The following is a 23,634-nucleotide window of genomic DNA, read 5'->3' as shown; positions in this document are numbered from 1 at the left end:
TACCAAATATTCTGAACATTGTTTTGATCCTTTATAACTTCTAAGTTAATATATTTAGTATGCTTCTGTAGAATTTCATATTTTATATCAAAGTATGAACAAACATAATTTTTATTAATACATGAATGCTGCCTTCAAAAACACACAACAGACTTGGTTATTATGAAGGGTGATAATTTCTCTAAATGTACACAAACTGTCAACTCTTCATTTTATCTAAAAAGAAAAAACTCTGTTCAGACTTCTTAAAAATATAGATTTATGATGAAATTATTTTAGTTCTATTTTATGTAGATAAAGATAAATAAAATTATATTAAATTATATCATTATATTAAATAACATTAAATACAACAGAAAAGTGAAAACAATTACACATTTATTTAATAAAATAAACATTTATTAATTAAAAAATTCAGTTATGTATTCAGTTATATATTCTGATTTAAAAAGAATCAAGAAAATCAATAATTTCCAAAAATAATCCATCTAGAATTGATTTATTCCACCTAGTTATATGTAATTTAACGTACATAGTTTTTAAGCACTGACATAAGGACAGGTCATTCTCAAAAATAGTACAGTCATTCTCAAGAATATCAAGCATCCCATTTCAGATGCTAAGAATTCCCATTGCTTCGGAAACTGAGGAGCTAAGTTGTGTGCATTCCTTTCTTCACTAAGCTGAATATACTATAATTTATCAACATAATAATTCCATTATGATACAGTTGATATTCAGTAGCATTGTCATGTCTACATATTCACCATGTTATTGTTTTATAATTAAAGTTAATTACTCATAGAGAAAAAAAACATTTTTTTTTAAATGACAAATTAGCTCATGGTTCTTCTTTTAATATTACTTGTGTTTGCTGAAATAATGAACAGGAAGTTATTTATATTTTTTAACTAAAAATAAATCATCTAATTCTTAATTTTTTTTTTCAAAATAAAAGAATCTAGCAAAGTTTTTTTTAGTACATATTAAATGTGTAATATGTATGTAATCATAATATTTTTTAATTAAAATTATAAAACTGGTTTATTTTACATATAACTTATTTATTAATAACAAAATTTAATTATTTAAAATTCAGACATTTTAATTTTTAAATTAAAACTTGTAAGAAAATAGCATCTATTATAAAAAGATCTTATAATCCTGATTCACATATATGGAGTTATGGGACAATTTTTTTTTGTAATGGAGTTTCATACCTTATATTTCATTCATTAGTTTAATATAATGATATTGTATGGTAAATAAATGCTCCTTTATCAAGCTTTGTTATTAATGAATAAAATTTATTTTTGAGGTTACAAATGACTCCTTCAACTTATTCATCATAAAGACAGGAAACATTATTACTCTTAGAGAAAGTAACTGTAATTGGTGTAAGGTAAATTTGTCATGGACATAAAAGGTCTGGAACAAATAATTTGAAGTAACAGATTAATTTGCTTTTTATACAATCTTTCTATTTGGTAAAGGAAACAACCAAGTTGTGTTTCAATAAAATAGACTGAAAAATAAAGAAATTAGTTACCATAAATATAATATTATGTCAAATTACTGTTAATAAGAATGTGTGAAGTATATTTTTTGACCATACAACTGATACAGTAAACTAATTAATTAATGTTTTTTTTTTTTTAGATTTGATGGATTAAAATTTTTTATATTATTATATAAATAAACTATGGCCAAGTACAGAGATGGTTCTGGAAATAAAAATGTTAGTGATAATACTACAGTGCAGTTTGATGAACGATATGTAACAATACATAATAATGATAATATTAAGAAATTAAATAGTAACATTTTTAAAACGAAGAATGAAGATAAATGGGATGATAAACCTTTGAATAAAACAATCATCCATAATGATTCAATATCACTACCTAGTCTTGAAATTTTTTCTAATGATGATGACAATCTAGAAGAGAAAAATGATGGTGAAAAGAATTATCCACAAATTGTAGATCTGTGTTATGATGATAGATTACGAATAAGTAAATTGATTGAGGAAATAGCACGGTAAGAAGTAATAAATATCTTAAATTAATAGAGTAATCATTATGTTGATTACTGATTTTGGAAAACAAAAATCATGTTTAAGGATAATTCATTGTCATTCTAGTAATAATTAAAGTATTGTAATAATTAAAATAATAAAACTAGATGTACATTTATAAATTTACGATTTTAGTAAGAAGGAAATAAACAAAAAAAAATAAGTAGTTTGATATTTTATCACACCAACTGTAATAAGAACAAATGACATGCGGTTTATATTTCTGAAAAATATTGCTTAACCTTGATACAGTAAGGTTAATTGACGTTAGTGTTTGCCTGATTCCCTGTGGTGAGCTTCTCACCCTGCAAGTTGTAGATTGACTGCTCTAAATTATTGTTTAATCTATGAGTAGCAGTTAGTAGTCTATTATTGCAAGAGTAGTAAACAACATTATTGAGTTTCAAGTTTCCCATTAGACAGAGATTGTTTATGAATAAATTAACAACACAATAAAATCTATTGCTAACATAATAGAATCCTACTAGTTCAAGAATAAGAAAGCTAAATTTTGATACAATTAATATAATATATAATATTATATTAATATTATAAGGGAAAAATTGTGTAGGCAGGCCACGTTTGGAGTATGTAAAACAAATTGTTGGGGATGTAGGATGTAGAGGGTATACTGAAATGAAACGACTAGCACTAGATAGGGAATCTTGGAGAGCTGCATCAAACCAGTCAAATGACTGAAGACAAAAAAAAAATATATATAATATAACCAAGATTGCAGTTTTAACAAGTGGTATTTTTAAGATTGAATAAAATGTCTGCTCACACCTAAATAAAAGTGCTTCCCACTCTTCTAGATCTGTAAATTCATCTTTATAAATACTTTTAAGCTAAAATCTTTTTTCAATACAATGGGCACATTTCAGCTACTGATTGATTCCCACCTGGTTGAATTTATTTGGTTAATGATTACAACTTTGTATTTTCTTTTAATAATAATTAAACAAAACTGTAGAATTTGTACCTCCTTGGTAAATTTATGCATATCAGAATATATAGTCAGTTATAGAAAATTGAAAATTGTAAATTTAATATCATTATCCTAATTAAATTAATCATGTAAATAATATATTACAATATTAATTGTACATTGATTAAAATAAATATATCGGTAAAAAATTACATTTTGGAGGTATGGAGGTAGAAGAATTTTGTTATTTGGGAAGTAGAATTACTAAAGATGGACGAAGCAAGAGCGATATAAAATGTGAATAGCTCAGGCAAAACGAGCTTTCAATCAGAAATATAATTTACTTACATCAGAAATTAATTTAAACATCAGGAAATCTTTTTTGAAAGTATGTGTTTGGAGCGTAGTTTTATGTGGAAGTGAAATTTGCACAATCGGTGTACCTGAGAAGAAAAGATTAGACGCTCTTGAAATGTGGTGCTATAAGAGAATGTTAAAAATCAGATGGGTGGATAAAGTGACAAATGAAGAGATTTTGTGGGAAATTGATGAAGAAAGAAGCATTTGGAAAACTCTAGCTAAAAGAAGAGACAGACTTACAGACCACATCTTATGGCATCCTGGAATAATGGATTTGGTATTGGAGGGACAGGTAGATAGGAAGACTTGAATACTAGATCATGGATACCGGTGTTCTTTGGTGGTTGGGTTTCAATTAACCACACATCTCAGGCATGGTCGAACTGAGAATGTACAAGACTACACTTCATTCACACTCATACATATCATCCTCGTTCATCCTCTGAAGTATTATCTAAAATGGTAGTTACCGGAGGCTAAACAGGAAAAAGAAAGAAAGGTAGATAGAAAGAACCCACCGGGTTGGTTTGGTGGTGAACGTGTCTTCCCAAATCAGCTGATTTGGAAGTTGAGAGTTCCAGCATTCAAGTCTTAGTAAAGTCAGTTATTTTTACATGAATTTGAATACTAGATTGTGGCTACCGGTGTTCTTTGGTGGTTGGGTTTCAATTAACCACACATCTCAGTAATGGTTGAACTGAGACTGTACAAGACTACACTTCATTAACACTCATATATATCATCCTCTGAGGTATTATCTGTATGGTAATTACCAGAGGCTAAACAAGAAAAAGAAAGAAACGGTAGATAGGAAGAATTGTGCGGGTAGGCAATGTTTGGAATATGTAAAACAATATAGGATGTAGAGGTATACCAAAATGAAACGACTAGCACTAGGTAGGAAAGCTTAGAGAGCTGCATCAAACCATTCAAATGACTGAAGACAAAAAAAAAAAAATAGTAAAAATTTGTTGAACATCATAAAAAGAGAAGGTAGTACATAAAAATTATTAAATGTTAGACAATTCAAAATACTGTAAATTTTCCTTCTTCAATACCTTGTAAAGCTATTATTATTGCTACCATCTTCACTGGAGTTACCACAGAATTGTTGTTAATAAGATCTGCTTAAAAGGGTTACATAACCCCTAAAATACATAATTGAATAATAAATTTTCTTTCATTCAGTGTGTTGTTTTTGTCAAATTTTATGTATCACTAATTTATATTGTTCAATTGTGCTGAGATGAAACCTGTGATTAAATAAAAACTCAGATCTTTATATAATTACAATACAAAATTTACAGGCATATAAAATTTTATAAAAGTAGCATATTAAACAAACAACAATGTATGGTTAAAAAATATTATCTGATTACATATTTTAGGGATTAGCCAATCTTCTTAAAACATATGTCATTAATAGCAGCATTACCAGTAACAACACTGAAGAATGTCCTGATTAACTCTGAAAGGTCTTTTTGAAGAAGTTTCAGATTAATGAAAAAAATTAAATAATTATAAAATCTAAAAAATTATTGTTAAAATAAAAAGAAGTTAATAAATTTAAAAAAAATAATCAATGGTAGTTCATTTTTAAATAAAAAAAGAGAAAAATGAAATTAAAAACAAAATAAAAAATAAATTATCAACTGAGAAAACAATTGCATTATTGAACTTTATATGACATTTGAATTGCTCTAAATGGCAAATTTATACTTTTAGTAACAGAAAATGCTGCCTCTTAATAGAAAAGATCTTCTAATTTTATATGTATTAGAAATTAATAATAATAATGATAATAAATAATTCTGTGGTTAATTTACACAAATATATATTTTACTTATTACTATAAACTATTAAGATATTTATAAACTTAGGTTAATCATTAGTTTTTGTTATTATTGTTTTAATGACATGGTATTATTAATTTTCAATCGGATATTGTTATCATTTGTGTGGTGTAATAGTTTCTGGGTCAATAATCTAAATTGTGGTCACTTTATCAAAACCATTTTTTTAATTCCTGAAATTATGATATAAAACATTCAAACAGCTATTAATTTGATAGTACACATTTTATCATTGATGAGTCTGTGGTTTTAACTCATCCTGCTAAAATTTTCATAGTTTATTTTTGTTATAAAGCCATATACTCTTGTTTTTACAAACTCTATGAATCTTTCATTATAAAATTTTATGTCATTTCAATATTTTATTTATCAACAAACATACAGGAGACATTTTGAAAAATTATAAAAAAATATTTATAACTAATGAATATTAATTACTGTAAATAATAATGGTAATAGTGTAGTGGGTTGGGTGACAAATAAAAGACCATTTGCATCTCTCTCTCTTCACTCTCTGTCTCACACACACACACACACACCTCTTTCACCCATTTTTATGTCCATTTTAAAACTATCTACTTTTCTTAACTTTTCCATCCACCTCAGTCTTTGGGTTTGCCTTTGATCTTCTTCCCATTTCAGCTATCTTCTTTTCCTCGTTCCCAGAGAAATGTAAATTTATTCCATTCAGTGTTGTTTACCTTTCTTTCTAATCCAGCCTTCTTTCTTATCTTCTTATTTATGATATGATGGACACTTAAACTATTTCTATCATATCCTGATGGATCCCATTTCCAGTTCATAGACTTTATCTTGTTTTGTAATTTGATGAAACATTCCATACAAAAAGATAACTCAGAATATATATGAAGGCTTAAATAATACATCCTTGCTCTTAGAAATCTCTCCTTAACTTCCAATAGCTTCTGACTGAATGGTTTATACTTCAATTGATACATCAGCATTCCATATAATTCTGGAGCTAGTTGAAGATTTTTATACACCCAAATAAAAATTTGTAATTTGTAATTTGGGTATTTAGGATGGGAATTCACAACCTGTTAGGAGGGGGGGGGGGAAGAGTCTTGTAGTAATCCTTTTAGTTAGGTTGTTTGTCTTATTTTGCAGTTCTTTTTTTTTGGAAAATCCATTTCTCAGTCTATTTTATTTTAATTTTGATCCTTAATCCCTTAATAATGATGGCTGGGAGATTCTGTGAGTTTTGGACAGTAACTTATAGAACCCATGCTATAGAATCTTAGGATGGGATCCATACTAAGGATTAGAGGATATGTACACTTTCTACATCCTTATATTTGTCTAGTTCTGAACTGTTATTTAGCAAGGAACTATGTTTTTTAATTGGTAGTTAACAAGAATTCCAGTTTGAGGGTAAGGTAATTGTTATTAGACAAAACTTTGCATCCTAATTTTCATAGCATACATGTCACACAGTCTCACATTTCAAACTAATCTATTCACACTTTAAAAGATATTTCAGCCACTGGTACTTCTTTCCCAATTTATTTGCCTTTCATCTAGTTATATCACATGTAATGGAAACTTTCTACCATATATTTTCTTAATTTACTTTTATCTTCCTTTTTTTTGGAACTCACTCTTGTATCATAGTAACAATCTTTCTTATCTTCATACTGCATTCTTCAATCCTCTCATTCTGCTTTACCTAATGTCTCTTCTATCCTTTTCTTTCTTTCCTAATCACGTCAGAGGTGGAGGGTAAACCAGAATTCAGCTGTTTCTGAATAAAAATCATTCACAATTACAATTTTACATTACAGTTATTACTGTGTATATAATTTAAATTAGTCTTCCTTAAAATGCTGTTACTAACGTTTGCCTTTTTTTCTTATTTATTCTATTTTCAAGCATATATTAAAATCGGCATTTATATTTAAATCTAATAGATTTTAAAGATTAGCTTAGAACTTTATTAAATAATCTAAGTATAAATAATATTAGTATTTCATTATTTTTAGATGTAGAGAAAGAAATGCTAAAGATACTAATTTAATAACAGCCTTACAAGAAGAAAAATTTAAAATGACAATGGAAATAAATAATCTAGAAAAGGAGAAAACCAAATTAGTTAAAGAAAGTGAAGAAAAAGCAACTGATATCATTCAGATGAGTAGGAGACATTCAATTGAAATTGAACAACATAAAACACAGGTAAATTTTTACAGAAATTCAATTTATTTCTATTTCTTGTTAAATTATTCTATGTATTCATTCACTAACTGATGCAAGTTTACAAAAAACAAACAGATTTCATAATTTTTCATAAGAATAATTGTAATTATCATCTGACTATACATTCAGAAGAGATATTGCTGTACGAGTATATATCTCTTTGCATACTGCTGTTTTTGTTGAAATTTTTCCCATGGAGATATAAAATACACAAAGAATTTTGCTGGAAATATTTGCACAATATTAAAAACTATAATATTTCATCAGAAAATGGTTAAGTAGATTACTAATAGGTAACAGGACAAATACAAATCTACATAATAATTCTTTACAAACAAATAAAGTCATTAAATGAAGCAGTGGCGGCTCGCATATAGGCACTGTAGAACTGCAACACCCCTATTTCCACTTGATATAAATGGTAACATTTAATATAATGAGTCCTTGTTTCTTTAATTCTTTCTTTATACTTGTACAATATATAATCCTTAAGTTTAATGTCAGTAGCCATCCCCCAGTTTATGAAAAAGATACAAAAATCTTTGTGTAGAACTGTGCGCTTCACAGTTTCAGCAGTGTGGTGTTTGGCTGTCATGCACATGTTCAGCAATGTGGTGTTTGGCTGTTATACGTATGCGCACATAGTAAGCTGCACACAAGGCTGTGAAGGAGAGAGAGCTCTATCGCCCCACAGTGCCGATCCTGGCATACTGATGGAAGGTAGTTTTTTTTACTCCGCGTGTTGCGCTTAAAAACCATGTACAATATTATTGAATCATTTAAGAGTAATGAACATTTAATTTTTGTTCTTTTAGGATTTTATCAAGTTTTTGTTAAATTTTCTGTTTATACATGTTTGTTTCTTTTTTCACAATTTTAAAACAAAGGCTAAAAATTTTCTGGCGCAGCAGCTCCCACTAATTTTAGCTATGAGCCGCTACTGAAATACAGTAAAAATGGGAAATGTTTGTTTTCATTTGAGGAATTAGAAATTTACTCTTATACTTAAACAAGATCACTAACGAAGGAAAACTGTTTTCTATCAATTAAAAACAGCTGTTTTGTTTATATTAAGTGGACTGAAAGTAAAACAAAATACTGATTTGAATTAACAAATGCATATTAACAAGTTCATGATGTAATTTAATTTGTATTGCATTGTTGAAAAATATATTTTAACTTAATGTATGTACATGTCTACTGTATAATGTGTAAATTTTGACTGAACATTGAGTCTTTAAATAATATATTGAGACTAGACTAGACTGAGCTGTGTCTCAACATCCTGTAATTTAACACAGCTTATGATAATATAATAAGATTGATTCCAACAAGCTTGGCGACTAGGCTGTATTGTATGGTTACATGTTACGCACTAACAATTAATGAATAAAAACACATGTTTAATAAAATGCAAACAAATTATATTGAAACAAAGGAAAAACTAATATTTAACATCACATGCCAGACAATAGTGCTGCCTGAACAACAGCTATCATGAGAATTCATGAAATTTATTTAACTTTTGTTCATTTAATAAACAGCTTCTAAACTGCTTTTTGAATTAGTCGAGTCATATCATTTTATATTAATGAATTAGATTATAGATTATTTATACATTTACCTTTGTAAATTGAAATGTAAAATGTTTATTTTTTAAGACATAGGAGATATTCATATAATATAAAATATTTCTTTAGAAAATTAAGTAAGAAGTTGAATTGACATATAAATTCTGCAAGTGGTAAAAGCAAAAGCTTGCCTGTAAAACTACATCAACTTTGTTTTGAAACTGACCTCAAAAACATCCAAATAACTTTTAAATAAATGTTTCCGGTTATTATTTTGTCTCAATTGGAAAGAAACTCAAGGTTCCACATTATCACAAAATTTAATTTGAGAGGCTTTGCCAAGTAGCAGAAATAGATTTGAAATAATCCAGCTTAAAGTTTAGAGTAAGAAGACTGTGGTTTTGTACAATGAATTACTTTACAGAATGTCAATCTGTAGGTTGATTGTTCCTTTCCTCTTCCCACCTTCTTTCCTTATCATATATTCCTTCTTTCTTGGATGATTCCAGTGGGTGGCAGATCAGTCACCCTGGTTCCATCTGTTGTGCAATGCAACCATAGGTTTAATAAAAAAACTGGCTATCAGAAGTCTGATAACGAGCGGGAAAGCTTCTTATTTATCAGTGATTGGTGAGAAAGAACCTGAAGTCCAGTGGAAGTTTCCAATAACTCTGTTTCCTACCCAGCAGGTATACAAAAAGCCAAATTAGTGGTTGACATGAAATATACATGATCTTTTGTACAAAGCTAGATCTCCTAATCCTGTTTCTAACCAATCAGTCAAAAAAGCTCATAGTCTATTTATAAGGAAATCTAATAAAAAAGCCATTGAACTGATAAATTGATAACAATTAAAGAATTGTAGATAAATAGCGGTATATCTTATATCTATTGCTAGAGTAGTTTTTAAAATAAGTATATTTTATCTTCAAGGGATCTATAATATTATTCTTTCTAGAAGCTTGAATTTCAGTATTTACGGCATACCAAAAAAATATAGAACACTCTTTATATAACACTACATTATACTACACTACACTATATTTTTAAGCAAAAGTCAAGAAAAAAGTTTAATTTCAGCCAGAGTTAGCTTTTATTCTAAATCAATCTTCTTCAGAGGTTACTGTTAGTAGAGCTGTGTTGTGCCATTGACTGCCATTCTGGTGTTGGATAAGTTTTTAAAAGATCTTTGTTATACATGGTATGTTAAAAACAGTGTGTGTGTGCATGTGCATGCATGTATGTGTGTGTGTGTGTGTCTATGATTTAAAATATGTTTGTCCATTTAGATCACTGTTTATGTGTTTTTGTATGTTCATGTATTTTTAATTAATCAAGAGTATCCAGTTTTCTTCCTTTGTTGTTTATGTGTAAGATTTTAATTTTTACAAACCGTTCCATTGAAACAAGTCACCCATATGAACACATATCAAAATGAGATCTTATAATAACTAACACTAAAGGGTGAAAATTGAACGCAATTATTGAACTATTCAAAATACACAAAAAAACAAAATTCTTAATGGACAGACACAATTTTAATCCTACAAAAACAAACAAAAAAGGTCATCGTTACCTAAACAAAAGAAATCCTTCTGAATCTAACCCAGCGCCATATTCAATCAATGTTCCCAGCAAAAAATATCTAAATGCTTTTGAAATAGGGTGGAAGCTAGCTTTGGATTAGGTAAAATTGTTATAAGTTTCAGCTTAAAGTAAAATGTAATGTATTTGATTTAAAGAAATTGTTCTGCATACTTTTAGTTTAAAATTACTGCATTATATTCAGCGTATTGAATCAGAAATCTTATACCTGTAATTAATGTAAGCTATCTTTTCAGACCCAATATTTTTATCTTCATTATATTTCTCCAATACATTTTTAGAATATAACTCTGTCTTTAGGTTATGTTCATTTTTAATAATCACTCTAAAAAAAAATCATAAATATTAATATTAAACTGCATTTTAGCAAGAGAATACAATTATTTATAATTAATTTTTCTACTTATTGCTTAGTTTTTTCTTCCACAATTAGTACTTTTGCAGAGGTTAGAGATTTATTAAAGCATTTTGGGGGGGTTGGGGGGAGGTAAAATGTATCAACCCAAATTTTGGGTCACAAATTTTGGGGGGGGGTAATTTTGGGGTGGGGGTCAGGAGATAGGAAATTTTCTGGGACGTATAGATATGTAGGTATAATGAATCTAGGATGAGGGGTACTCAAAATAATAAGGAAAAACTATTCCCCTAATAAACTCTTCCAAGGACTTAGAAAATTTTCACAAATTATTAGTGGAATTTTTCTAAGTTGTTGTTTACTGCTAATAGACCTGTACAAACTTGTCGTTTAACTTATTATAAATTTGCCTATTATAGACAAAAAATTCTTAAAAAGCTATATAAAAATGTAATTACTCACTTTGACGTTCTCAAGTAGTTTCACTTGTATAATTAAAGTATATTACACTGCCACACACTGCTGTATTACTTAATAATAATTGTATTACTTAATAATAATAACACTCGCTCAAAAAACACTGTTCATCTACCAAACAAAAACTCGTAAAATAAGGGGTATGTCCGTATCCAATTAACTTAAAAATGACAAGCCATGTTCATTATCCAATCCACTTATGTATCCAATTCACAAATCAACAATTAAACCCAAAAAAAACCAGTCAAAAAACACACCAATCGCAGAGCAGTAGTTAACCACATCCGTTATCGGAGAAGTCCACAACTCGACTCCCAAAATTAACCTACGCTAACATAACCTTCGTTTACCAGTCAAACTTAAAAGGTTAGCGAGCGTAGATTAAGTTTGGTCAGATTATATTTATTATTTCGGCATTAATTAAATAAAAATAATAATATTTATTCTTAAATTACTCCATTAAATTATTCTTTTTTGTGTTCTTTGCATATTTAAATTTAGCGTTTCAGTGACGCCATCTAACAAACTATAGAAGTAGATTGCCTACTACATTGATACCGAAGTTTCTCTGCATTCGATAGCTGCCTAAATTAATCTTGAAACTTGGATACTCTTCACTTACACTCATACATATCACCCTCATTCATCCTGTGAAGTAATACCTGACGGTGATTCCTGGAGGCTAAACAGGAAAAAAGTTACCATTATTTCATCTTTTATAATTCAGTTTTTTTTCACGTTTTTATAAAGCTTCAATACTATAATTATTTTTTCAGTATTATTCTCATAACTATGAGGATAATGTATAGTGTGGGGTCCAGGGCTGGAGCCCTCTGGGTAGATGGAAATGGCAACCAAAGCAAGCTCTGCAGGTGTCCAGGGCACCAGTCCCCCTGGCAAATTGAGAATGGAAAGTGAAGTGAGCTGTGCAGCCATGCAGTAGGCTTCTTGGCCATGAGGACCAGTTGAGTTCTCTGGGATTCACCTGGGGCTAACCTAAGCCCTGAAGGTCCACGATCTGACTAGTCAGACTGTCTAATATATAATTAAATCAAATTAAATTCAAAAATGTAAAAATGTTCAAAAAATTAGCAATACATTGGGGTGTCTCGCACCAAGCATTAAGATTCGTTGTGCCACCTGTACTTTATAAACTCATGCTTTATTAAAATTAAAAGTTTAATTAATTATTTTACCTAATTTTAATGTTACATAATAATTTTTCTTTTAGGCAATTGAACTAAAACTTAAAATTGATGAAATGACTGATAAATTGAAAGAACAGCAAATAAGAATAAATGAACTTGATCTCTGTGTGAAAAAATCTAATGACAATAATACAAAAATATCAAATAAATACAAAGATGTTAAAATCAAGTTAAAAAAAGCAGTTTGTGTAATTAAGAAACTGGTAATTAATAATTCAAATGTTAATGACATATGAATAAGTTTGACAATTTAAATATATGCAGGCTAGTAAAATTAAAAAATACACCATACTGATACTTACAAACAGAAATTCATTGAATTTCAAATTCATGGCAAAAATGACATCACTAAAACCGTTAAAAGAACTAGCTTTCAAGATACTAGGACCTTTCTTCCAATAACCTTTTGAAGCTAACTAGTAGCACCTTTTCTAGTCTGAAGAATTTTGTATTCTTAATTATGCAGAAAAAAGTCATCTGCAAGAAAAAGAGTAGTTGTTCTAATAGTTTCAAAGTAAGCTGTTGAATATTTAATAACTTTAAAACAATTTTTTTTTTTAAATTGCTCACAAAGTAGAAATAATAGAAATTAGTTTATCAAATAAAAACCATGTTTACCAGCTTCTCATATATTTAAAAACAGGTCACAAATTCATTATTATAACATAAATGTTTGTATTATATTAATTTTTATTAAAATATTTCATGTAACCAACCTTTCATTGGGATAAGTGGTTGCTATCAGTAATGTTAAGCTATTAAAAATTACTGTATGATGTAGGATTTTGGTCTACAAAATCCAGTTCTGATAAATGTAAATAAATTCTTTTTGAATAAAATTGAAAGTCATGTATTACCAAAGTATTTTAGTCATTAGTGTTTAATGTGCAATAGGATAGGAAGGTGGTTAATTTTAGCTAATAATCATGGTATTCAGTATTTTAAAAAGAAAATCAAATTGTATTTTTTATCATTACAGAATGCTATTGAATATTTATTAAGCTTAAATATATCTTTGGTTAAAATAGGATTTTATATCATGAGATCCTTCAAAGTTTTAGACCATCAGAAAAAGGACCATCAGACTTTGTGTTTAGTGCTTGTGAAAATATGTGTCATGTAAATATAATTCAATCTGTTAAAAGAGTGAATTACCAACAGTAAAAATTATTTTTATATACTATCATAGTATTTCGATCATTTATTTACTTAAGCTTAATATCTTATAAAATACAAGCATCTTGTTACTTCCTTGTTTATAGATTAGTATGACTAAATGTGTGTAACTAAAAAAAAAATTCCTTTTTTCAATACATGAAAATATTCTCCAGAAGAATTCATAGTCCTTTTATCAGAGGTGTTGAAAGTAGCATACTGTTAGTAATGGCATATATTTTTCAAGTGATTAAGAAACTCATTTAATATAATTAAGTTATATCAGTATTAATTTAATTTAATTGTTTTTACTTCCTCTCCTGGCTATTACAGTTACAGTTATGTATATATAGTATATTGTATAACAGAAAGCACACTAATTGGTAAAATTTCAAATATCAAGGTTTTTGCAGATCTTAATATTTCATAATTCCTTCTAACCAAAAGATACAATTTAAGTACTGAAAAATTCTGGAAGGATATATGTTGGCTTATTATTTTGCTTGCTACCTCTAGATTGAATGAACTGATTTTGATGAAATTCTTTATGATGATTTCCGTGTTTTGGTTATTGGTGCCATTCAGTTTCTGTTGCAGTTGATTGAGGAATGCAGTTGCAGTCATCATGGGTGATTTATCTCAAAATTTCATTCAGAGTAGAATAATTTGTTACATAATTCTTTACTTGCACGCTTACATATTTTAATGTTCCCTTTCTTTCCTCCTAAGTAATAGTCTGTAGAAGGTGAAGTCTACAGGTTGCTAACTTTCTCTGTATCAAATTTAGTGTAAAAATTATTTTCATATTGTTCAAGTATACTGAGTTTGTAATTTCTATATGTTATGTATAAAATTCCCGTAGTGTGGTTAATATTTTTTGCATGTCTGCCTGGTTTTTATGTGGTATATATAAAATTTGATGCATTTTTTAAAGTAATCATTGATCACTAAATACATACAACGTTCTTAACTTTGGTGATAAACAGGAATCAGTTCATTAAATGTGCTTTTTGTTTTTGGTGTTTTATTTTTTCATACTCTTTTCCATAATGCTACTCCAAATGATATTCCTGATGTTATAGAATCATCAAGTTGTAAGGAATGCAGTTTACTTTGGTTGATGCTGTTGTTCTGTTCAAGACAGATTTGTTCCACCTATCTGCAGGTGAATGTGCAACCAATCTATCCACTGTACTTAGTGTCATTGCCAGAGAGAGTAATGGTACTCTTTTAAAACTTATGATTTTGTTAAAATCCTTTTAAAATACTTGCTGGTAATTAACTTTACTAATTTAACAGAATTAATGTACTCAATTCTGTATTGGACAGACCAGATCCCCTATGGGATATATAGAGAATATATAAGCACACTACACAATAGAATCAAGCTTTACGATTTAACTCGTAAAACTGAATACACAAAAAAACAACAAATTTTGTAAATAGTGTATACATAAAATTCAGATATGCAAAGAACAATAAAAATTTTACAAACATAATTTAATAAACACAATATACTAAATCAACAACACCATCTGCAGCACCACTAATAAAAGTACAGAACAGTTCACTAAAAAGACCTTCTGGAAGCATAATTCTATTTACCTAGAAAGAAAAATGTACACATTATATACAGTATATATTTATAAATTTATATATCTGTATTAACAAGAATTTTCACAATGTTTGTTTCAATCTAAATTATTTTTTATTACATTTTTATTATAAACTATTATTTTATTTATGACAATAATTTATTTTTGTATTCTATGATAATTGTCTATTGTACACCATTTTCCTTCATGCCTCCACTACCAGTTTCTAATTTTATCTGTCATTGAATACTACACACTGATTTTAATAAAATAGTTTTAATTAATGCATAGTAAAAGAACTAAACCATTCATTTCATGATGATGTTATACAAGTAGTCTATTTTTATTTGATCTATTTTTTAACATTCCCAAAAAGAAAATTTTTTTGAATCCTTACTGTAACTTCTCATTTCTTGGGCTAGTTTTCATTTTTTTCCTTCTAGTCTTTTCTTATTTTCATATATTATGTTTGCAGACATATATGTTATGTCTGTTTTGGTGTGTTTATTTATTAAGACTTTGTACAGTAGTCCATTAATATGTTTATAAAATTTTATCATAATTATATAATATTAAACTGTCTTTTGTTTGTATTTTAGATAAAAGAGGCAGGGAATTCTAATAAAAAAACAGAAGAAAGATTTTGCCAAATTCCTTCACCAAAGAAATGTACCAGGTATAGAAAACTAATATATAATTTTACTGACTACTTGCAAGAACCCTCTTTACATTAATAAAGCTATTACAATGAATGCACAATCATACCGACATCATCATGTTGACTTATATTTATTTTCAAGTTTTTCCACTCTCATGAATTAAATTTATTATAATATAATAAATATTAATATATAATTTACAATATACAATTGTAATACATAATTTATAAATACATACAATTTATTACTTATTTATTTATATTCTTTTATAACTAAACTGACATGTAACTTTTAATTTTTGTATTCCCCCTTAGTGTTCTTCCAGATTCTGGGTAAGTCTAAAACTTCCCTGATGGATAGATTGTATTTTTTCACCACTCACCCCATTATTATTATCCATATTCCTTCTTCGCCATTATCAGTTCTCTGGGTGAAGGTTTGACATGCTAAGTTCTTCATTTTGAGGATGTCAGGACCTAAAGAGCCAGAGCATCTGGTAGACTTGGTATTTGGTAGGGAAGGGTGTCAGTGGATTATACTGGAACTGTGTTCCTTGCTTCTGTCTAATAAGTTTTATGGCTGAAGTACCAATCAGTTAAAGCTAGGTCAATAAGAACAATATTGTTATATCCAATAACAATATTGTTCTTATAATTAAAAAAAAAAAATTTATGCATTCCTAGCAGAATTAATTTTATGAACATTTATCTTTTCAGCAAACTTATCCAATTTATTTTTATTTATTAATATCATGGTTTTTTTAGCCTCAACATTAATAAATTATACTTTTAGGATGATGATGGTGTCCTTACTGATTGTTTTTCCATTAGAATAAAAATTGTTGAGTAATGTTATTCAATGATTATGTGGAAATCATTAAAAAATGGTTTACATTTTACAGTTTCATAATGATTTACTTTGTTTTCAATTTAAGTATGTATATAGAAGTGGCAGTTGTCTTTGTTATGATTAAGGGGTAAGATTTCAGTTATCCTATGAATTTATATATCCACAAAAATCTATAAAGTAGCTTCACATATCTTCTAGGCATACTGGTCAATCCACATCAACGAGATTTTGAAATACTATAAAATACTTTTGTTAAATTTAGTGTACAAACATAGATATCTTGAAAAATTTATTATTAAAAGCCTTTATCTCAATCAGGATTGATAGAATTTTCAATATTTTTTTTATGGGTTGTAATGTTTTTTAGAGATGTTATGACCTTGCAGTGTGCAGGATATAAGTCATTAATACTTCAATTTTTATCTTTTTATCATTTACTTTTTTAAAATTATTATTTTTCTCTTATTATTATTGTTATTTTACTGCTGAGGAAATAATCATTGCAAGATGAAGTAGGTCATTCCTTGTTATCTGCACTTGAGGCAAACTAGATTAAAACTGATTTTGCATGTCATCCAGTAAAACCTCAATATGCTCTCTAGATTCAATTATCAAACAGTTGTTTCTTAAAATTCTCCTAGAGTGTGTATATTTGTAACATCAATTTAAACTAGTATGAAGAATTGGTGGTATTTTACAGATTGCAAAATCTATAGGATATTTTAAATTTCTGTATTTATTACTTTTGTCTAGTTTGAGAATGTTTTTCTTTTTCCTAAATCTGCTCATAATGTACTTTTTTGTAATGGGATTTTTGGTTCAGTGAATTTTTAACACCTGCATTGATTTTACTTTAGTAAAAGATCCCTTCACATTCCTTTATTTTCATTTTGCCTTTGTATGTTATTACTTGAAAAATTTTTTTGGAAGCACTTCTTTTTTAGCCCACTTGTTAGGTAAACAATTAGCACAGCATCCTTTATTTATAGTATCTGGAAAAATAACTTACCTGATTCCTTGCTAATTAAAACAAAAATATTTATTTAGGTAATGTGATCAAATTCTATTTTAGACAAAGGAAATTGGTCTTACACCATAGATAAGATAAAATTAATCAAGGGAATCAAGAACAAAAACATTTGCTTCACACCACAAGAAAAAACTCACAACACGGAACATTTTCAACACTAGAAAAGGCTCAAAGATCGAAACATATGAAAAAGTACTGGGAGGACTGCAAGGCCCAAACAGTCCCATTGAAGAGACTTGGTTAATGGACTGACTAAAGTGATTTTATGTGGTCATAAAAGATAATAATAATTTGCATTTGCAATAGATAATTTTTTAGGAGGAAAAAAGAACAGAAATGTATTTGCCAAATTATCGACAGGTAATAAAAAAAAAGAAAATGGTTTTCATATGCACTATTTTTGATGAAAAAGATCACAAAATAGTTCAAAATAAATTGACTACTTGCTGAATGGTTCCATAGTTTTCTATGAAAATGTCTGGAAGTCTTGCTTCAGCATTTATCTGCTGCATTTTATCTGCTGAGTTTCTGCTGGATTTCCAGCCTGATAGGAATTTCAGGCAATGAGTGTGCAGGTAGTTCAGCAAAAGAGGCTTGCTTTCAGCCTACTTTTACCAATAACGTTGCTTCTAACAACGTGATCTTTGTCTCTCTCCTGAAGAGGGTAGTTCATGATGAATGGCAAAGTGAATAGAATACCATGAACAATAAATTTCGTCCAATTAAGAACACTGTTTCACCATGGAGCTCCTCATGCAGAAATAACTGTTGAGAGGAATCTGCCATTTAAGAATAGGGCACACTAAGTTCATGTATATCTGATGATACAGACAGATGCACTTTTTGTGCTCACTGGACTGCCAACTATCAGCGCAATCCGAGCAACGTAAACGTTTCGGATTTGGGGAAGCTGGCTCACCAATATGCTGGGGAGCAGGGATATAATCGACATTAACGTCAGTGTATCGTCTACGGTTTCCGTTGTGGTCTTCTTCTGTCGTTTTGTAGCCTTCGCCGTCGTCGTTGTCTGGTCTTCTTCCGTACACCTCCTCGAAGATCCGGTCGAGCTCTCGATCTGGCCGCTGATCCTCACACGTTTCTTGCCCCGCTTGGTAGTCGCCTCCGTATCCGCCGTCTCTGTTGCAGCCGGTGTCGTAATGGTCAGCGAGTCCTCCGTTTGTTGTACGATTCTTTTCAGCATCTCTATCGGCGGTTTTAACGGAGCTAGAGATGCCACCTCCACCTCGTCGCTGCATTTGTACCCTCCTTCCTGCAGCACACCTACTCCCAGCTCGTTGTCCGGCAATTGAGTTTCTTGTTCTTCTTCTGAACTTGATAAAATGTGTGCCCGTTCTTCTGGTGTTGTAATATAGTTCTCTTCGTCTCTAAAAGTGGTTGCCGGATCCCCAAGTCGTGGTGCTCTGAAGCGTTTGTTCTTTCTAGCTTTTAATAGGTCGTCGACTGATTGCATATTTAAAATATTAGATTTGGTTAAAATCAATTTGTTGTCGCTAAGACGTACTGCAATGTGTAGTTGTTTCATATATGTGATATAAGCGGCGTACCGCGCTCGCTATTTATATACAAAAACGGTCCGAGAGAGAAGAGAGAATATGAAGAGGGAAGGGGCAGGATAGGCAATCGTGTATCGTAGACTGCAACGATGATATAGAAACGGTGGCTATGTGTGTGTATTAATATTACTGTACCATAGCTAAATAGATTGCTATACCGCACACAGCTCGTCCCTCCCCACCGCCGCATGATCGCGTACTGGATACTTGTCCGGATCTGGGAACCATATCCCGCCTCACACCTCACAGACGAACAGCATGTCTGAATGTATCGGAGGTTCCGGAGCACACGGGCAACTCGATTTTGCCGAGGAGACTGACGGGTTAATGGTCGCGCGCGTAGAAACATTCGGAGCCGCAACGCTAGTTTCTCAAACGCTTAAGCTTTTAAATTAAAATTTTGTTGAAGGTTTTAAGCCTTATTAGTGTTTTTAAATAAACCGTCAGCTCCGTAACTGTAGATACGGTTATTGCAATCCAATGAAAATAACCATGAAGACAGTGAGGCTGTGAGGTGTGAGGCGGGATCTGGTTCCCAGATCCGGATCTTTGTGGATTGCATCTGCTATAAGGCATTGCATCACAAGTTCATCTTGGGGCTAACATGTGAACTATTCTAGGGGATAATGAAATGATACTATCTCTATGTTTTATGATTTCTTAGGGCCGTCCGTTTATATTCAAGTATTTAAATTACTTTAGTATGTTTCAGCTATTCATGCCAATTGCCGTAAAGTGGATGGTTTTTTTTACATTAATTGAGATATATAATATGATATATCTTTGTTTATTACAAGTATATCGTGCCCAGGCAATGATAACATGAAAGTGTTTTTCGTCCAGAAAGCATCCCCCAAAACAATAAAAAATAAATACAGCTTTATTGTTGACTTTATCCACTGTGTTACTTTCCTGAAATTATTGTCTGTGAAAAGGATTTGTGAACTGTTGAAACTCACAAGTGTGTTTATAAAAGAATGAAAAGTAATTTTGTAGTCATGGATTCACCCATCACTACAAATAGAAATGCGTTTTTGCATAATGGCACTTTCTTATGATTCCAGTAAAATTATGTAAAGTAAAGATATTTCTTATATTTTTCAATTGTATGTCTTAAGGTTTTTCATAAAATGAAGTTTGTATTAATTTTGAAAACAGTACTCATTGAACAGAAGTAAAACAGTTAATGGTTCAGTTAAGAAAAAAATTTGTTTAGATTATTAAAAGATATATCTTTTAATATGATCTAAATTTTTTTGGAAATTTCATTACTAAGGTAATTCTTTTGCACTTGGGGGGCACAACCAGATCTTCAGAGTCAAAATCACTTGACTCTCTAATAATACATCTACAAAAGGTCAGAAAAAATACATATGGGTGTACATATCACTCCTAATACAGTAAAACTAGATTCTGTAACAACAAAAATGCTCCCCTTTATACATGCAAAACCAAAAAAACTTTGGATTTTAATATTGTCATTATAAATTAGAAAATAATGCGTATTTCATTACATTATTTTAACATTTATTTATTTGTTTTATTGCAGTTTAAATTTGGAGCTGAAAATTGCATCTTCTGATAATAATTTGCCCGCCACTTGCGCATCAGTTGTGACACATTCAAATAGTGAACTATCACTTTTATCTGATCTTTTCTTTAAACCTTCTTCAAACTTGCAAGATGAAAATAATGAAGCAGTTTTATTACTTCAAGAACAAAATAATGTACTAGATGAAAGCAAATATTTTTTACAAACATTTTAACTGTTATTTTTAATAATTTCATTTCATTAAATACAAAAATATGTTCAAAGTATTTTACTTTTTTTACTCTATCTTTAAATCAAGGTTGTTATATAACAATTGAAATTTAGTTTTAATGAAAATATGTTTAATTGTTAAAAAAAAAGTGTTCCATGGGTAATACACATAAATTTTGTTGTACCCAATATCTCTTCATTAATAATTAAACTGAAAGGTTTGCTTCTGAAATAAGAAAAAAAATTTGTTAATTGCCTAATAAAATCAAACTTCTTCGAAGATTGTAAATGATAAAATGATTCATCACTGCTAGTGGCTGTCTGTACATGAATAGTTTAACTTGTATGTAATACTAGTATTTATGAATATTTTAATTCAGGTCACCAGTTTTTTCCTTAATTTTTAAATATCAAATTATTTATCTTTATCTTTATATATATATATATATATATATATATATATATATACACCCATTGTTTATTTATTTAATTAAAATATTAATTAAAAATCTTCCTTAGCTTAGACACCACTTATTTTCATAAAATACCATTCTTTTTCATAAAATAAAATGGTCTATCACTAAAAAATATTTCTAATTTTGTCATAATTTTAATGAAAATCAATTAAATATAAAAAATTAAAAATAAAATGAATAAATATCAAAATAATGTTGATAATTAGCAATCGTTTTTATTTGGGACCAGTTATGTAATAAACAAAACACCAGAAGATTAAAATTATCCCAAGGAAGTAACACATTCTTGGAGGCTTGCAAAGGCTTTCCAAAATTAAATTAAATACCATCTAACAAAAAGTGATTGGAATGTATAAAAAATAAAACTGGAATTGTGATATAAAATAATGCAATTAATTAGGATCAGTAATAGAAAATAATTGTATTAAAGTTATATGCAGGAAAGCTTGCAAAATTAAATTGGAATTTTGAAATTAAAAATTTGATTATTCAATTGTAACTTTTTAAAGTTAAATTTAAAATTACCTATCAACTTCAACTAAAAAATTATGTAAAGTTAAATTTAGTCTGAATGTAAACATATTATATAAACCTAAGATATCAATCTAGTCTTTTGTATAATTTGTTCATATGCCTAATTACAATCTTTCTGTGCTCCTACCCAAAAGAGAATCCACATATGCTGAATAATTTGTAGTTGACAAAGCTTCTGGGAAGTACAAATTACATAAGTATAAGAAAAGAAAAAAAATAATAGCTTAAAAAAGAATTTGGCTTAAATAAGACTTAAATTAACTTCTGTTATATATACAGGAGATTAATACCTACAAAAGACCGTATAACTCCCAACTATGTACTACATTCATGGTATTCAGTATCAATTCCAATAAAAATTACATTTAGCTAAAATTACATAGGTAGCTGCCCTTTGACCTTAGTGAATATATCTATAGCTTATTACATCAATAGAGATGTGTTGATAATTAAAAACAAATTACAGAATGGTGCCTGGGAGATATTACATAAGGGAACAAAAGCTAGAACGTAAATATGATTCAGCTTAGTCATATCAGTTGCATTTTAATCAGTTCACATCCTCCTATTCCAAGGTCAAACATTATTAATTTTTATTTTTAGATAGTAACAGCAGACATATTATTTTAACAAAGTAAATAAATACATAAAAATTACAATACAGTTTACTAACAAAATAAATTCTAGACACATAATATATATATGAATAGTAAAGCTGGCATGTAGTAAATATATAAAAATACACTTATAAAAAGAAAAAAAAACGTTTTAAACCATATAATATAGGAATGATTAATAAACAAAATTTATTTTAAAATAAAAGTGAATAATATGAAAGCCCAAGGTTTAATATAACGAATACATACATTACTTTAGTCCATCATGCAATTATGAAAATAAGAAAATCAGATTTATACATTAACATACTATGATAACATTTGTTCTATAAAGTTTCTCCTCTAAAAATGAACTCAGTTGGTAGATATACTGGTAATAAAAACAAAATGCCTTATTTATACTCGATCAAGGAATCAAGACTTGTTCATAATTATGCTTTTATTCCAAATAAGATTTAAATTTAATTTATGTTAAAGAAGATATTAAATCAAAATTACAATGATGTTTTAACTGTTTAAATGCACTGTTTAAGGATATAGATTGTGAAAAATTCTACCCTGATCTCTGCTCCAAGATTAAAATTAAGTTACACTGAAATTCTTAAAATCTAGGTAAAGTTGATGAAATTGATGATTTCATTCAGTTTTTGATTATAAAAACTAAATAAAGCAAGTTCCAGTAAAACTAAGTAAAACACAAAAAGTTGATGTCATAAAACACAATATTTTATTTTT

General features: G+C 28.9%; 2 protein-coding genes across 2 annotated transcripts in view; one reads left to right on the top strand and one right to left on the bottom strand.

Annotated features, from left to right (window-relative positions):
- Positions 1-11,983, bottom strand: part of LOC142328462 (uncharacterized) — a 100,485-nt gene extending 88,502 nt beyond the window's left edge. Inside the window, exon 1 of the mRNA XM_075372264.1 lies at positions 11,426-11,983. The gene's annotated coding sequence lies outside the window, so the exon portion shown is untranslated. The remainder of the gene's footprint in view (positions 1-11,425) is intronic.
- LOC142327970 (uncharacterized) lies at positions 1,703-23,418 on the top strand. Its single transcript, XM_075371394.1, has 7 exons — positions 1,703-1,738; positions 1,838-2,040; positions 7,219-7,411; positions 12,672-12,851; positions 15,998-16,074; positions 21,060-21,237; positions 23,377-23,418. The coding sequence occupies exons 1-7, from the start codon at positions 1,703-1,705 to the stop codon at positions 23,416-23,418; spliced, it is 909 nt and encodes a 302-aa protein (XP_075227509.1).
- Positions 23,419-23,634: the final 216 nt, after the last annotated feature.

The sequence above is a fragment of the Lycorma delicatula genome, chromosome 7, assembly GCF_047948215.1.
Source record: "Lycorma delicatula isolate Av1 chromosome 7, ASM4794821v1, whole genome shotgun sequence".
Classification (NCBI taxonomy): Eukaryota; Metazoa; Arthropoda; class Insecta; order Hemiptera; family Fulgoridae; genus Lycorma; species Lycorma delicatula.
This window is presented reverse-complemented; position numbering and strand designations above follow the sequence as displayed.

Bases quoted from the DNA above. Each gene is read 5' to 3' on its own strand.
- LOC142327970 (XM_075371394.1), top strand. From the start codon at position 1,703: ATGGCCAAGTACAGAGATGGTTCTGGAAATAAAAAT. The intron at 16,075-21,059 runs GTATAGAAAACT...GTTTTATTGCAG, and splicing joins TCACCAAAGAAATGTACCAG to TTTAAATTTGGAGCTGAAAA. The intron at 21,238-23,376 runs GTACTAGATGAA...TTTATGTTAAAG, and splicing joins TACTTCAAGAACAAAATAAT to AAGATATTAAATCAAAATTA.